Source organism: Scaptodrosophila lebanonensis, unplaced genomic scaffold (genome assembly GCF_003285725.1).
Source record: "Scaptodrosophila lebanonensis strain 11010-0011.00,11010-0021.00 unplaced genomic scaffold, SlebRS2 tig00000053-arrow-pilon, whole genome shotgun sequence".
NCBI classification, from domain to species: domain Eukaryota; kingdom Metazoa; phylum Arthropoda; class Insecta; order Diptera; family Drosophilidae; genus Scaptodrosophila; species Scaptodrosophila lebanonensis.
The window spans coordinates 10,011,263-10,028,282 of NW_022060548.1; the positions used below are offsets into that span (position 1 = coordinate 10,011,263).

The window sequence follows — 17,020 nt, forward strand, 5'->3', positions numbered from 1 at the left end:
GAATAAAATTGAAAATAATTTCAAGCTCCGCTTCATATTACTGATATCTAGAACTATCTTATTATCTATCTTATTCTCTGCTTTCTCTGTTATATAAGTTAGGTCCAAAACTATCTCGTTTGACTCGATATAGCTTTCTTTGCTTTTATGTGGAGAGACCAGAATAAAACACAGAGTTTTAATTGCATTTATGTCTGTATATATATTTAAGTTTAATTGGAGTTTTCAATTGCAGTTGAAATTTGATTTTCATTGTTTTACATTAAATAGCTAATTGTTGTAAGTTTAAACACTTAAATAAAGACGCGCGGCATAATGCACACATTATATATGTATATATATAAGTTGGTATATAGTATATATGTGTTGATTAATTGTTATAATTATTATTATTATTAATCATTTGCAAGTCATTTGAATTTAAAATCACTTTTGTTTGTCAATCAATACAACTGCAAGAAGAGTGAAGGAAATGCGCTTTTCTTTTTGCCAGGATTTCGGTTCGGAATTTGCAATTCGTTCGATTCGTTCTTAGAAGCTAGTCTCGCACTTTTGATTTATCCAATACGCGCTATATGCTTAGTGGCTAGAGAATAAATGACGACAACAACGACATTGAATTTCTAACATTTATAGCTAAGAAGAATTGAATTATTAGTAAAGAGCGAAATAGAAATAGAATTATTATTAGTATCAATATTTGGATAACGAACCTACTACGCCAACGCATATGGTGGTGATCTTTAGAGTTAAAACTAATAGAGACGGCGACATGGAGATCAAAAATTAATTCAAAGCACTTAGACTTAGGCGGCCACCACCACCGTCACAATTCATAGGTGATGTTGTTCATATGATCGCGTGTCTTGCGGGCCTTGAAGGGCGCCGCAAAATGTTCATAGGCATTATCCGTGTTATAGGTGGAGGAGCAGCGACGCAGCCGATAATGTGGCGCATTGCTAGAAGTTCCACCTCCTCCGCCGCCGCCGCCGCCGCGGACAAAGGAGCTGCTGTAGGTAGCGGCATGGGAGCTGTGGCCAGCGCCAAAACAACGCATAGCCGCACAAATCAGCGTGCACCAACGCCAGGACGAGAAGGTGTAGAAGTGATGGGCGCCGCCCCCGCGCTTTGGCAACAAATGCTGGCGACTGTGATGCAAGTAGGAATTGTAATTGGAACGAAAGGAGCTGTCGCTGCTGCTGTTGCCGCTGTCGATGCTGCTGCCACTGCGTCGCAGGCCCACACGAAACAGATTCCCATTGTTGTGGGCCGCATTCGCAAAGTCCTCGAAGTCCAAATCGCAGCCGTTCGAGGCATATTCAAAGTCGCGATCTATCGAAACGGCCGGCGTTATGAACATGAATTGACTATATTTGTTGTTGCGAACGCGTTTCTGTTTTTGTTGCTGTTGATTGGCAATCGAATTGAGCAGCGTCTGATTTGTGTCCACCGAGGAGTAGGAATTGCTAGAGGATATCGGCGATATATCGCCGCCATTGTTGTGCGCATTGTTGTTGTGTTGGTTGTGCGTAAAAACGCCCGCCGGCGTCGGCTGTGTGGTGGTCACTTGAGCCACCGTTGAGCCAGGCGGTGCTGCGGCTGCTGCTGCCCCAGCGCCACCGGCTTGCTGCTGTTGCTGCTGCTGCTGTGGCTTATAGTGTTGATACTGCAATTGCAGAGGCAGTGCTGGCTGTTGCTTGCTTTGTGGCTTGTGTCGCTGCTTATTGGTGGTTGTTGTGGCTGCTGCTGCTGTTGTTGTTGTTATTATTGTTGGCATTGGCGTTGAGGTCTGTTGTTGTTGTTGCTGCTGCTGCTGCTGTGGCTGTTGCTGCTGTGCTGGCGATGTTGTTGTGGGCGTTGAACCAACAGACGGCATCCATCATCTCGTTTCCTCAGCGCCGCTGCTGCTGTCATCGGGCTTCACTATTTGATAGGTTATCAAATATTCCGGATAAGACTGTCACAAGAAATCAAATGAAATATATCATTATCTACATAGGACTTTAAAATTAACGACTTACCTGTTCACCCCGATAGACGACATATTCGGCAAAGTGCAGTCCACCAGCCGATGGTCGACCAATGACCGAATGGTGTCCTGGTGGTGCATGCGCCATTTTCATAGCGCTATACTGTAGAAAGGATTTCCCCAGCGCCACGCGACACAGCAGCAATTGTCTAAAAGAACAGCAAATACATTAGTTAGCCTTATTGAGAAATTATTAAAACAGCAGTATTATATGTAAGATTTTAGTTAAAAGCAACGAAATAATATAAACTATTTTATACTTCATATCAAAAGATTAACATTTGGTTCAAATATTTTGGAAAATACTTATATCTAAGTCTTTTTATATAAACATTATTAGCAATAAGTTCTTTTACGCAGCTCCGTTGAGCGAAAACCTACGCGTCAGATTTGGTTTGCGTCAGATGTCAAATCGTCAGATGTCGAAACATCAAAATGTAGACAGGAAATAGTTCAGACGTTTAAAATGTGTTGAATTCGCTAAAGTTTAAATATTTTGTATAGTTTACATATTTGTACAGGTCAGATCTTCTGCACGTCAGATTTATACAATCAGATATCTAATTGTTGGTTGTTAAACGTCAATACAAAGACAGCTATAAAAATCAAACTGCATAATTTTTAAAATGGTTTTTGTCAGTTCTTTCATTACTCAGAAGTTTCACGCATCAAATGTCTATTTCTATACTAGTAGTAAAGTAGTATTATTATTTACTAGTCTAATGATTATTTTCAAATCTTAGCTTTTCTGCTGAGAAAGCAATTTTAAGAAGACAGACATATTCTAAGTCAAATGTTAAAGCGTCAATATTGTTTTTGGAAAAGACTTTTAAGTTACAATTATTAATGATCTGTTCTTTAAATGAATAAGTTTTGCATTGGAAATAAAAGAAACTAATTATAGTTAATTATATAAACTAATTATTCGACTTACCTGGGACAGACATAACAGGATTTGTCCTTGTGTGAGGGACATCCAATACCGCCACCAATGCCATAGACATACTGATTGCTCTTCGAGCTGTGCTCGGCAAAATAAATGCCAGCACCGAACATGCCACCAATATAGGCATGGCGTTCGTCGAATCCCTTCTGAACGATCGCATTGATGAAGGGGCTGCCATGGAAGAGCATGCGCTCGTTCGACTGCAGGAAGTTCTCCTCGGAAATTTCCTGGCGACGATGGGCATAACGTTCCCAGAGTTTACGATTCTGCACCTTTTGAACCTGCAAGTATAGAATGTAATGTGTGAGCAAAGATGAAGATCAGATATACTACTATATAATTATTTATGGTAATATTATAAAGAGGAAAGATTTGATTGTTTGTTTGTTTATTTGAATTGAAAAGGCTCCGAAACTGCTGGAGCGATTTAAAGGACTCTTTCACTGTTGGGAAGCTACACTATCCCCGGTTAACATATAGTATATATGATTATTTTAGCCATAAGGATGAACTCTAAATTTTAAGAACACTTAAACACTAAGTATTCTCAAAGTTCAAGTTATACTCTTAATTACATTTTTCTTAAATTAAGATATTTCCTTAAAGAGTCCTGGTTAGTATAGGATCTATTAATAAGGGCTATAATGAACTGAACTACAAGGGAAGATAATATATATGTTCTTGAAATGCTCAACTTTGTAATAATTGTTCAGGAGCCTTTAACTAAGATCAGTTTACTTAGGTCCATTCCAAGTCATGTCAAAACATGTTGTGATGGGGAACTATTTTTCGGGTTAGGGGGACTTACCCGCACAATGTTGTAGCGTATAAAGTAGCCGCCGGCTTGGCCATTATCCCGATGCTCGCGTATGGTGGCCTGCATTTCCTCCTCGACGGCGACAAACTCCTTGTCGTCGGGCAGCAAGTCAACGAGCAGCGTGCAGGGATTCACATTGTTGCCAATGCCTAGCAAGGTAAGAGGAATTTGCATTACAGGACAATTGAAAATGAGAAGGAGGAGCTTTACCTGTGGTGGCACGCAGCTGGGCGATGCCTTTGAGTATCTTGTGGCGAAAACCATAGGCGGATACGCCCACCTGTTTTAGATCGTCGTGCCCCATTTCGGCGAGTATGTCGAGAGTGATTTGTTCGCGCTCGAACAGCTCTATTAAATGCTCCAGCTGTTGGCTGCTGAGGAACCCGGAAACGTTTGTAATCGATTCTGCATCCGGCACCACCTCCTCGGCCATATCGGCGCCATGCGACTCGGCCCCCTGGGCGGGACTAATGCGTGTGGAGCTGGAGAGGGGCAAGGGAACGGGCACACTCAGTGTCATAGAAGCGCCCGATGGCAGCGTTACAGTTTCGGTCGTGGGTGAGAGCACGTTGCAGGATGTGGAAGTGTTGTTGCCAGCTGTGGCCGTAGCGCTGGAAGCTGTGGAGTTGGCCGTCGCTGTTGCCGTTGCTGGCGTTGGTGAGCTGCTGGCCAGCGATTGCGTGGAAGCGCTCAGCGCATGCTGACTCAACGAGGTGGCCATGGCATCCTGCAGCAGACACTTGACATCGTCGGCAGTGGCCAGCTCGATGGGCGTCTGGCCCTCCTGGTTCTTCATATAGGGATCGGCGCCATGGGCGAGCAGCAGCGAACAGAGTTGGGTGCGTCCCTTCTGGGCAGCCTCGTGGAGCGGTGTGAAGCCCCATTTGTCGGTGGCATTCACCACAGTCTTGTGTTTGATAAGCAGCGCGGCAATATCCAAATGGCCATAGGAGGAGGCATTGTGGAGGGGTATGAGACCACCCTTGTCCTGCGCGTTCACATCGGCACCATTCTCCAACAAATACTCGGCGCACTCGAAATTATTATAGCCGGCAGCCAGATGGAGGGGCGTCGAGTTGCGGCCCTGGGCGTCCCGACAATTGATGGTTTCGGGCGTCACCAAACGCTGTACGCGCGCCAAATTACCTTTCTTGGCCGCATCCAGCAAAGCGGAGGGGCCACGCAATAGCTCGGCCACATCGTGATCGGATTCCTTGACAAGATCGGCCGGGGTGGCGCCATCACGATTCTTCTTCATAGGATCGGCGCCGTGTTTCAGCAGCAGCTTCACAATGTCATATTTCCCCTTGGCGGCCGCCTCGTGGAGCGGCGTAAACTTCCACAGATCCGAGACATTCACATTCGCGCCATGCTTCACCAGCAGCTCCGTAACCTCGTAGTGTCCATAGGAGCAGGCATTGTGCAGCGGCACGAGACCCCCTTTGTCGGCGGCATACACCTCTGCACCGTGTTCCAGCAAGAATTCGACAACTTGCACGCGATTGAAGCCAGCGGCGAAGTGCAAAGGCGTCGAGTGGCGTCCGTCCAGATCCCGGCAGTTAACCGTATGCGGATTATTCAGCACAATGCGTCGCACCGTGTCCAGATCTCCCGCTTTGGCAGCTTCGAGTAAATGCGTCTCGGTGTCCGGTGGATTCTTCAATATCTTCAGCACATTGTCCGATGCCAGTTGCGCCGCCGTCAAACCCTCCAGCGACACAATGCTCGTATCCACCGCATAGGAGAGCAACAGACGCACTCCCTGCTCGTCGCAAGCACATTTGTGCAGCGCCGTCTGTCCCAAGCTGTCCAGCGCATTCACCTTCGCTCCGTTCTTCAGCAGCAAATCCATCGCGTCGTAGTGCAACAGTTCCGCGGCCAAATGGAGCGGTGTGAGGAACGCCTTATTCTTCTCGTTCAGCAAAGCACCCTTCCGCGCCAGCAGATCCACCAACTGAGAAATCGAGATGAGAATGCGAACAGTTTAGTAGTTTTTAAAAAATATAGATAGAGATAGATAGAGACTCTTGCTTTGTGTTTTTTTTTCTTTCAAATAAAATGTATTCTGTGACGTTTTCTAAACCTCGTGTGAGTTCTAATCGCCTTTGTGAATAGTTGAAATATTAATATTTAAGATTTATTTGGATTGAATTGGCGCCAGAAACCGACAATTTTTAAATATTATCTACAATCCGGATGAGTTCTAATCGTCTTTGTTAAAAGTTGAAATATTAATATGAAAGATTTATTTAGATTTAATTAGCGCCAGAAACCGACAATTTTTAAATATTATTCAAGAATTATTTGTTGTTTTTGAGAAACTAAATTGCCTCTTAAGTGCTTGAGAAGCGCGGAGGACGGCAGTTTTTAATTTTAGGTAAAATTCACTTTAAAATTGGGTTAACACCCGTCCGAAATAGTGTTGGTTGCGCTTTGTATTAGAAGCGCAGAGGAGAGCTTTGTTTTTAAATTAAACTCAAAAATGATTTTATTCCTATATGTAAATCAGATTCGCTTAGGTACCTCGTATGAGAAGCGCAGAGAGGAGCTTTGTTTTTAACTTATTTAAAAATGATTGTATTCCTATATGTAAATCAGATTCGGTTAGGTAGCTCGTATGAGAATCGCAGAGGAGAGCTTTGTTTTTAATTAAAACACAAATAAACATAAAAAAGATTGTATTCTGCTGTGAAAATCTGATTCGCTTAGATAAATCGTGTGAGAAGCGCAGAGAAGTGCTGTGATTTTAAAATAAATTAGGTCTTTTTTTATATAAATCAGATGACTATCTAGGTGGCATTGGTTAATACTTGGTAATACTTGTTATAAGAAGTGCGGAGAACTGTCGCTTTGAGTTTAATAGCTTAACATTTGTTTATTCAATTAATAATATTATATCAGCTATTGGTTTCCATTTCAATACTAATCTACCATGATATTTACCTGCTTGCGTTTGGAGTCCTGACAGATAACAGCCAAATGGAGTGGCGTATCGCCCGTATAGGGATGAACAAAGTTCACAGTTTCGGCAGAGATGAGTTTTTTGGCACGCGAGACATCGCATTTCTTGCAGGCGTCCAGCAGACAGTGGCCCTTGTATTCGACTACAAAAATCAAGTGGAGTTGTCAGTTTATCGTTTACTATATTCATCGCATAAATCACGCTACTCACATGCAATACGCTCACGCAGCTCACGCGTGGGCGCTGCATCGATGGCCGATTTGTTGTGGCAGTTGAGAAGCGTGGGATCAGCGCCACGACTAAGCAGCAGACTGCAGACCTCGACGCGGCTCTTCGAGGCAGCCTCATGGAGGGGCGTAAAGGCCCACAGATCGTTGGCATTCACATTGGCGCCGGCCTGTATCAGCAGTTTGGTTACATCGAAGTGGCCATACGAGCAGGCATTGTGCAGCGGCACGAGTCCTCCCTTATCCTTGGCATGCACATCGGCGCCATTCGCCAGCAGTATCTCCACAATGCCAATCCGATTGTAGCCCGCAGCCAAATGGAGTGGAGTCGATCGCCTCCCATCGCTGGCATGGCAATTCACATTTAGAGGCGTGAGTAGCGCCAACAGCCGGTCCTCGGCACCGGAACGGGCCGCCTCCAGCAACTCGTCCTTGCGATACTCGCCCGTTAGCACCGGTCGTGTATTTTCATCGGCCAGATCGAGCGGCGTTTTCTGCTCGGAATTCCTGATCGTATGATTCGCTCCATGCTGGAGCAAGGCAATGCAGACATCCACCTTCCCCTTGCTGGCTGCCTCATGCAACGGCGTGTAGTTCCAGTTGTCTGTGGTGTTCGGACTCGCTCCGGCCTTCAGCAGCAGGCGCACCACCTCCGCATGCCCGAAACTACAGCAGTTGTGCAAAGGATGCAGACCGCCCTCGTCGCAGGCCTGTATGGAGGCGCCATTGTTAAGCAGAAACTCCACCACTTCCCGCCTTCCATAGCCTGTGAAGAAACAGCGAAACAAAGTTATGTGAATATGGGTTGAAATGGGGGAAAAATGGGGTTAAAAAGGCAAAACTCTTTAGAAAATTGCTACTTAATATTGACCACAAAATTATAAATATCTAGAAGTACATAATTATTTAATAAACTTCTTATATGAAGTAGTATTTGCAAAGAATTAAGGAGGCTCTTCTTAAAAAGGGTTCTTAATAGGGTTCCTTATCCATCAGAATATATATTTGAAGAATTTCAACAGCACAGGGAAGCTTTTCTTAAAACCTACAATTTGGATAAATCGTGTGTTTAATTTATTTTCTTTTTTAAGATATTTCCTTTTGTATTTCTGAGAAATTTCTTAAACACATTTGAGAAGAGCCGTTTAATAAATTTGTTGTCTTTCAAAATGAGTTGTTCTTGATTCTCCTTATCTAGAGATATAAGCCACATAATTTTTTGACAATTTTGTGTAGTATATTTTGTATTCGAAGGAAAAGCTTTTTCGAATTATCAGCAAATCTGTTTTATTGAAATTTCACATGAATTTGTTCACATTAAACGGATTCAATCATTAGCAGTTGTTATGAATATTAGTTGAAAGTAATATCAATTGTATTCTAGACTTCATTAAAGTAAATTGAAAATATTGAAATTGAATCTTATCATAATTTGGTAGTCGAAAACCAATTTGTAATCTTATATTTTTATCTATAATTATAAACTATTGAAATGCCTTAAGATAAGACTTAACTTAAGAAAACAGTTTCAAATGATCAGCAAAACTAATCTATAGTTTGTTCAAGCGGAATTTGTCTATAGAACTTATAAGTAATGTTAGTATAATATCAACTGTATTCTAGATTCTCACTCGTCATATAAACTTTATTCCAGAATTCAATATAATAAATTAGTAATATTGAAAATAAAAAAATATTGAAATAGAAAATATCTAATCATATGTGGGAATACAAAATCTATTCCCTATATCTCTAATTATAAATTATTGAAGCGTCTATGTTTTTTGACGAATATTTCAATTGAGTGCATTTGGGGTTTTGGTTTTAAAAAACCTTGTGCCCAGCCCTGGTTAGGTGAGTCTAGAAAGCGTACAACTAACTACTACTGTCGTCGTCGCCGCCCTTCCCCCTTTCTTCTTCTTCAGCATTTGCATTGATTTTTGTCTTTATGTTACGCGCTTTGCTTTGCCATCGTCTTTGCATGCATAATTTTTCAGTTTTTTCTTCTATTTTTCGAAAGCGGAAGCGCGACTTTGTGTGCCCAGCAACTCAAGTGGATGGTGAACAGTTGGACAAACGGATGGATGGACGGATGGCTGGATGGATAACATATGGGAAAGTGCTGGCGTTCGATGCTCGGACTTCAGACAATAAGCCTGTTGACTTGTTTGCTTTGCCAACATTTGAAAAAACCTATCTAAAGCAAGACAAATGGCACGACCTTGTCTCGTTCACAAAAGCATACATAGGAAGGTAAATAAATAAGCCAGCATACAAAACAGTGGACGAAAAAAAAAACTGTCTAAGTAAGGTCACAGATAAAATGGAAAGCTTTAATAAAAAATTAAGCACTAAAATAAAAAACAAATGCAATTGTTGCGCTCCAAGAGGCGCACACGTAATATTTGTTAATTCAATAAACTTATTACAAATGCTTTTAATGTTTATTGAGAAATGCAATCGAAACGGCTTGTAAGCGTTATTTGAAATCGCAGCAATCTAAAATATTTGCCAGGAAATTGTTTGCTGCCATTCTCTTTTTTTTAAGTTTTTGCAATTATTTGCCAAACAATTACGAAAGTTGGTTGGAACGCCAAATGCGTGAAAATTAATAGAATGGAAAACAATTTTAATTGTTGAGCCAACTACCAGCAGACAGCGACTTCTTAAGTGCCGTGGCCTATTGAAAGCAGTCGAGTCGACTGAATGGGCCAACAAATAATACTGAGAATCACTGAGCACTGAACACAACAATAGGAGTAGGGGCTGGCTGAGGGCATTCAAAAAGTTAATGCGCTTTGTGGCACAGTTACATGGTTTTTCAAATAAAAATGCAATTTTATAAAAATTATTTTTAAAACATAATTAAATTTGACACTAATACTTAGAGATTTGTTGTTGCCAAGAAAGCTGAAATTATATGGAAAATCAGCAAAAGTTTAAGGCTCTTTTGAAAAGTTTACAAAATTAACAATTACACAAACAACATTCAAATATAATTATCAAAATTTTACATATTTAAATTATTTATATGAAATAATAAATAATAATAGTATTAATAGACTTATGTAGTGTATATTAAAAATTAAATAAAATTTAAAATTGTAGCCAGTATAGTTCAAGCTTGTCAAAATAAATTTTTTCAATATTTACTTTAAAGTTGAAAATAAAAAAAATGTCCGAAAATAGAAATAATTGTAGTTCTTAACAAAAAAATAGATAAAAATAAATTAAAATTTTTTAAATGAATTAATTTAATGGCATACAAATAGTTGAAATATTAAATATAAAAAAAATATAATATAAATAACATATATATAAATATAAATAATATAAAATTGATAAAATAATATTTTTTTAAATTTTTTAAATGGTTACTTAATTAACTTTATGTAAAAATTAAGTAATAATGATACTTTATAAATTTAAATACTTAAATAAAATACAAATTAATATATAAAGTTACTTTTAAATTTAAGCTCAAAAATAGTGACGAGTTTGAATTTTGATTTAAAACTAGCAACTAATCCCGTATACCCCCACTGTGTAGTGTAGTTCGATGCATTGTTCAGTTAGTCGCAGTTGTTGTTTTTGTTAATTGTAGCTATATATAAAGGTATTCTTTTGTTGTTGCTGAATAGCAACTTTATTAAGTCGCTGAGCAACCGGGTTGAGGCAACTTCGTTCGCGGCTCACTGCTTGGCTAATTCGTTGCCGCCAACTACCTTGGATGGCAAATATATATGCACTTTTATATATATGTATATATAGTGACCGATCACACTAAAATACGCATGTTAATTACTTAATCGCTTGGTCTTTATGTTGTTAATATATTGCCGCTAAAGTGTTGTAATTGACATGATTAAGTTATAGACGAAAAACGGCCTAGAAATGGTTTTAGGAGCGAGGGCGGTGGACGAATACCTATATAATTATTAAAAACAATGAGTGGACACTTGAAACAAAAACCAATTCATTTCAAATGCCAAAAACCTCATCGATTGTGGTTAACAGCAGACACTCCAAAATTATTAGTCACTCACTGAACATGGTGAACTTTTAAGATTGAACAGTAAAAAGCAGTTAAAAAAATAACCAAACATTCCACAACAGACTTGATTTGAAAAAATAAAGCACACGGGCAATGACTTGACTATTTGCGTAATACGCTCAGCGCTGATCTTTTAAATTACTTTATAAAGAAGATTTGCGACAATTTGAAATATATTTGTACAGTTGTGTCATACTTTGTAGTCTTATCAGTAACATGGATAATACTACAAAGTATGATAGAACTTCCATGTGATTGGTTTTACGTCGATCTGTGTTAATAGTGGCTCTTTTGTTTGCCAAGCCATTGACTTTAGTAGCCTTCGACGCGATACGTGTCAAAAATATATATCGACTTTGTTATCAAAACAAACAAACGAGCCCTGATAATTAAAAATTTCTTCTAAACATATTAGAGCACTGCTGGAATGGGCTTCAAATGATTCATATTCAACAAATATTAGAGAATATAGGCGGTTTGTTTTTCTTGATTGAATTGTAAAGTCTAACGAGATACATACTTGTATTTCAATAGTTTTATGTAAGCAAAAATATTTTAAAATCTCAAGTTTCTTTATTATTTGCATTATCTAAAATTTGAATCGCATGCAGGCCTATAATACAAACACACATACATCAGCGACAAACTGTCATAAACACCTATACATACATAAGTGATAAGAGCGAACACAGCTATATAATGCCAATGTATTATAAATAAATAAACGAAACAGCTGTGCATATGAATAAACATTTGCGGTTCATGTGGAAAAAGGAGGAAGTGGATGGGAGCAGGAGGGGCAGAGCATAGTGTGAATACCTGCTGAAGTTCTCCACTCCACAGAAAACGAACAACTTATACAATTAGCACGCTTTTGTGGCGCTCTACATACACTATACTAAGTAGTATATGTATGTATATAAATCAGCATAGCTGAGAGACGTGAGTTCCAACATCATAAGCTTCGATAGACACGCAAGCGCCCCAAAAGCCCCTTCAACCGGAAGGGGTATGGACCGGGGGGTTTGGGGCTCTGAACAGTTAGCTGTTTATGGCGTCATGAGGCTGTTACTGCTGTCGTTGTTGTTGTTGTTGTTGCTGATAAATGTGCATAACTATAAATAAATGTGCATTTTATCATGAGGTGGCGACGGCCCATAAGTGTGTGACAGTTTTAAAAATACGGCAAACGAACGAACGAACGATCTCCTCCCATATTGTGGGCCTTAAAATACATTACAGAGTTCACAATAAGGTGAAAACTTTGACGTTGTCACAAAAAGAGACGAAGAAGAAGAAGAAACTATAACAAGCTAGAGCGATTTGAAGATCTCACTTCATATTTTTTCTTTTTTTTTTTTTTGGAGTCAGAACGTGACAAAAGCGGCGAGTAAATGGAGAAACCAGTTCCAGTGACTTTGACTGACAATGGCGCATGATGATGAATCATCGACAGCGACAACAGCAACAACCAATTGATATGCAAGAAGAGTTTTTGGCCAAAATCACATAAAACAACACAACAAAAGGCAAGTCTACTGTTACTTTTTATTTCACTTTATTTATGATTACTGACTTGGCTTCGCTTTTAATTAAGACAAAGCGCAGCAGATAAGACAACGAGCTGCCCAAGGGGGCGTGAAGTTGAAACTATAATGAAAAAATATCTATATATAAAGACTTCAATGAGAAATTGTAGACACTCTTTCTAAAGCGATTTGAAATAGTCTAATTTAAAAAAAAAAAAATGGTTATTTATTCGGTATGGCCGCCAAATACATTCCAATATGATATTTGAAGAATATAAAACTATATGTACTTGGTATATACCTAGTACCCAAATGATAAAAGGATATTCCATGAAACCTAAATGTCAAATATATGCAGCTGGCAGAGACTGCATGATCAGCATGACAAGACAAATCGTTGAAGAAGGTGCATACGAAAGCAAGGAGAAGTTTTTAAAAGTATCTCTTTCCGGTGGCACCACATATGAATAGGTTAGTTTGTTACATCTATTACCAACATCCCTTCGAAATTTCATGGCAATCAGATGGTTAAAAGCCGAGTTATTTTGTTACTTTCGATAGAAGAATGACCAAAAATTGTATAAATTCCACATCGGACAGACATCGATCAGAAGTCAAAAAAGGACTAAATTTCTTCACATCATTGTGAGTTGTGATTAAACGTGGTGTTTCCAATATGATTCTGAAACCACCCAGTTAAGCCAAAACCAAAAAAGAGGAGGTCCAAAAAATCAATCAGGTTCAAAAAATCAAAACAAAGCTGATTTGTTTTTAGGATTAAAGGGAATTTTTTAAACCGGCCAATACGTTAAGGCTGATGTTGGTGCTTTGAAGCATTTGGTATTTGTAGCGTGTATCGAGGAGTCGTTAAAGAGTCCTCAAATAACATGGCACGTAGTTGTAAATTCTAAATTCTACCATCGAGTCGATGGTTTAGATTATTTTGTTGTAAAGCGAGCTGTTGTTCATAGTTGTTACACATTTATTAGTATTAAGCATTAATAAACTGATATCTTATCTATTCCCAGGCCTTTCAAATAAAGGCGAGACTTGATTTTATGCATTTCATGCCTTAGAACGTCAGAGTTAGTTACAAAAAGCCGACTTGAACCACAATACTCTTATCATTAATAAGCGTATGTAAAAATATAACAAAGAGACGCAACGGACCAGACGAGCAACAATTATTATAATTTTGTTGCTGCTGTTGTTGTTGTATGTTACAAAAGAAAATGAACGAACTTTGCGGTGCGTGCGGAAAAAGTGAAAATGCGCAACTCTAGTTTTAAAGAAAATTGACATTTAAGCGTGGAAGCAACAACTGCGGCGCAAAGGCTAACAGTTGAATTGAAATAATAATAAAAAAAAAACTGGGCCAAAGTCATGTAAAAAAAGCTAATGCTGCATACATATGTATATGTATGTATGTATATATGTATTGGGTGAATGCGTTAGTTGGCGACAAACGTCAAACGGCTGCGACTGCGACTGCGACTGCGACGACGGCGACGCATTGGACAAAGACGTCAGCAGCAGCAGGATGCAGAAAAAGGCTTTTGCCAAAGCCAAATACATACAGCAGCCAAGTTCGTTCGTCCCCCACCGTGTTGTGCATTGTCTATGGAATAATTCAAAATAGAAACTTCGAGGCCAGGAGAACCAGAGAGCAGCGCTACGTATGAAAATTTCGTTCCGGAAACAAGCGAGGCAGAAAAGTAGGTCAACCCTCGGTACGCGAATGAAAACGAACGACGAGCCGACTAGCGAACTATACTGTCGGAGTCCAACAATGACGCTCAACAGTCGCAGTCATAACCCCACCCCGCCTAATCCCCTCCCCCACCAACCAAGCTGCACCGTCAATCAGCAGCGCGGCAGGCTGTCCAGCGCAACTAGCTCAAGGCCAGTATGCATATGAATGGGGCGCGCGTGCGTTCGGCAACGAAACACCGAATACAAATCCGAATCCGAGTCTGAGTCCTTCAACCTTTGCCAAGCACAGGCGACAGCACACACCAACACAGAGAGAGAAGGAGAGGGGGACTTTTCATACTCTATACATGGGGGCCGAAAGGGGTATGTTAGCTTGCGCACAAAAACATATTTTTGCACAACATTTCCAGACAAACTGGCCGTCTGTCTGTATGAACGCCTTAATTCCACTAACAGCTGCACCCATACTGACGAAACTTGGTATGTAGACTCTAATAAATGTTAGACAAAGCAAATTTATTTTATTGCTAATATTGCTTTACCACTCTTTTGACGCAATTCCCCAACTACTTAACCTAGATTAGGCATGGGAAATTTAATCGACTTCTAAACAAAGTTATAAGCGAAACAGTAGCAGTAGCGGATTCGTTTTTCTCAATTCAAAACTCCCTTTAATTCTTTATAATTAGCTGAAATACTTGGCACTACTTGTAAGTTTACGTTTTTCCACGATATAATAACCTTTACCTAAGTATTGAAAATAATACATTATATAGAAGACGCATCCCAAAGTAAACAGGACTTTTAAAAATGGAAGAAATTTGTGGTGATACTTATTTAATTCGTGGCCATGTGGTATACCGATTGAAAAATAGTGGCCAACCAAAATTCCTGATTATTAAGAATATAGATGAAAAATCAGGCAAAAACGGAAATGGAATTAAATATCTCCAATTGAGTGATGAATGACTAATATAATACTACAAGTACTAATACATATATGAAAACAAACTATGTCAAATCAGTGAATTGAAATCACTTTATCATGAAACATTAATTGAAATGGCATGATATGGAAAGAGTTTTTTAAAACGAAATTGGAAATCGTATTTGTATTATTTAGATATACCCTCTAACAATAGGTTTTTTGAACAATATCCAAGCAAACTATTTTAAGAGATTATACATATGTCATAGGATGCGGAATTGATCTTGGATATCAAATACAATATGCAGTAAGTCCTGCATCAAGGTTCAGCAAATTACAAGCCATTCAATCAGAATGGAACATGTGCCCCAAACTAGTTTAGGAAAGGTAGTATCATGCTGAATAATTGGATCAATCAATGCTCATGACAGCACTGTGATTTTCACACCCTTAGCTGCCCTCGTTTTCTCTAAGACAGACCTTGAATGAATTGGAATAATAGATTGATTGCATTGACAGCAGAGGAAAAGGGGAAATCTAACTAAGTTTTTCTAATTTAATTTATTTACACGTTAAAGATACATATGTATGTAGGTTTTCTATTAGCATATGTATGCACATACATATGTAGAATTTATTATTATTGTCTTTTACTCACCCGCTGCAAAATGCAATGGCGTGGATTTGCGTCCCGCTGTGTCCCTCGCATTCACAGTCTGTGGCGTTATCAGCTTCTTTACTTTGGCAATGTCGCCCGTCTTGCAGGCCTCAAAGAGCTCACGCAATGGATCGTTGGCCATGACCGTATCGAGATTAACATTTAATATGGCGCGACTGCGACTGGCCATTGTGCTAGTGCTGTTGTTGTTGTTGTTACAATTTACAGTGAGTGCTTTTTGTATGTAGTACTTGTTGTTGTTGTTACTGCTTGCCTGTTACTTTGTTTTGTTTATACACACACACACACACTCACTCTTACACACACTCACACGCGCATTACGCACCTTGGCAGCTGGCGCCGCGCCCCGAAAACGCCACTCACACACACAAACACACAGCTCCGTATAATTTTGGAGATTACTTTTGTTGTTGTTGCTAAGTTTTGCACGAGTTTTTTCTGCTTTTGTTAATATTTATTTAAGTTTGTTAAACTTTGCAGCAGCGCCAGCAGCTTTGTTGGCCATTTTAATTTTGGCAAGTTGTGGTTGCTATTGTTGCACACATCCAAATATTAACAAAGTAAAATTAGGAAAAGTCCTGCTTGTATTTGTTCAACAACACTAGTTGTAGGTCGATTAATATTTAATTGCAAAATGCACTGCAAATCAATAAATTTTTAACGCACTTTGCCAGCTGAAGAAGACGTTGCAGTGTTGGCCTCTAGACTAAGCCCTATTTGCGACCTCGCATTGTTGTGGAATGCTCGGTTTTGTATTCTAATTGCTGTCGCCGTATTATAGTTTGGCAATTCGAGTTGGCTTTAAAAAGTGTATTGTGTTGTGGTTGTTGTGTTTTCTGTCTGTGCTGTTGTGCTAATGCGTGCTACACTTGTAATAATTATCTGCAGACTGACTGCGGGACCTGCTGATGGCAAACGACCCTGTTCTACTAAGCGTTGCCAGGCAGTTGTGCGAAAGGTGGCAGCGCTTGTCACTAGAGCTTCCTGGAGATGAGCAGTTTTATGCAATTTACGTCACGACAAGAACTAATATTCTTTATGAACATTTGCTTATAAACATTTTATAGAAAACTATTAATTTAAATCCATTAAAAGACAATAAACTATATTAATACAAACAAGAAAATTAACAAACT

The 17,020-nt window shown here is 39.4% G+C and overlaps 1 protein-coding gene across 1 annotated transcript; it reads right to left on the reverse strand.

The window, feature by feature from the left end:
• Positions 1–370: 370 nt before the first annotated feature.
• LOC115624409 (poly [ADP-ribose] polymerase tankyrase) lies at positions 371–16,739 on the reverse strand. Its single transcript, XM_030519144.1, is given in 8 exon segments — positions 371–1,957; positions 2,022–2,178; positions 2,964–3,256; positions 3,784–3,941; positions 4,003–5,746; positions 6,736–6,896; positions 6,965–7,747; positions 15,864–16,739. Coding segments are annotated over 8 exon segments (4,617 nt in total). The 5' UTR covers positions 16,054–16,739; the 3' UTR covers positions 371–826.
• Between the last annotated feature and the right edge of the window lie 281 nt (positions 16,740–17,020).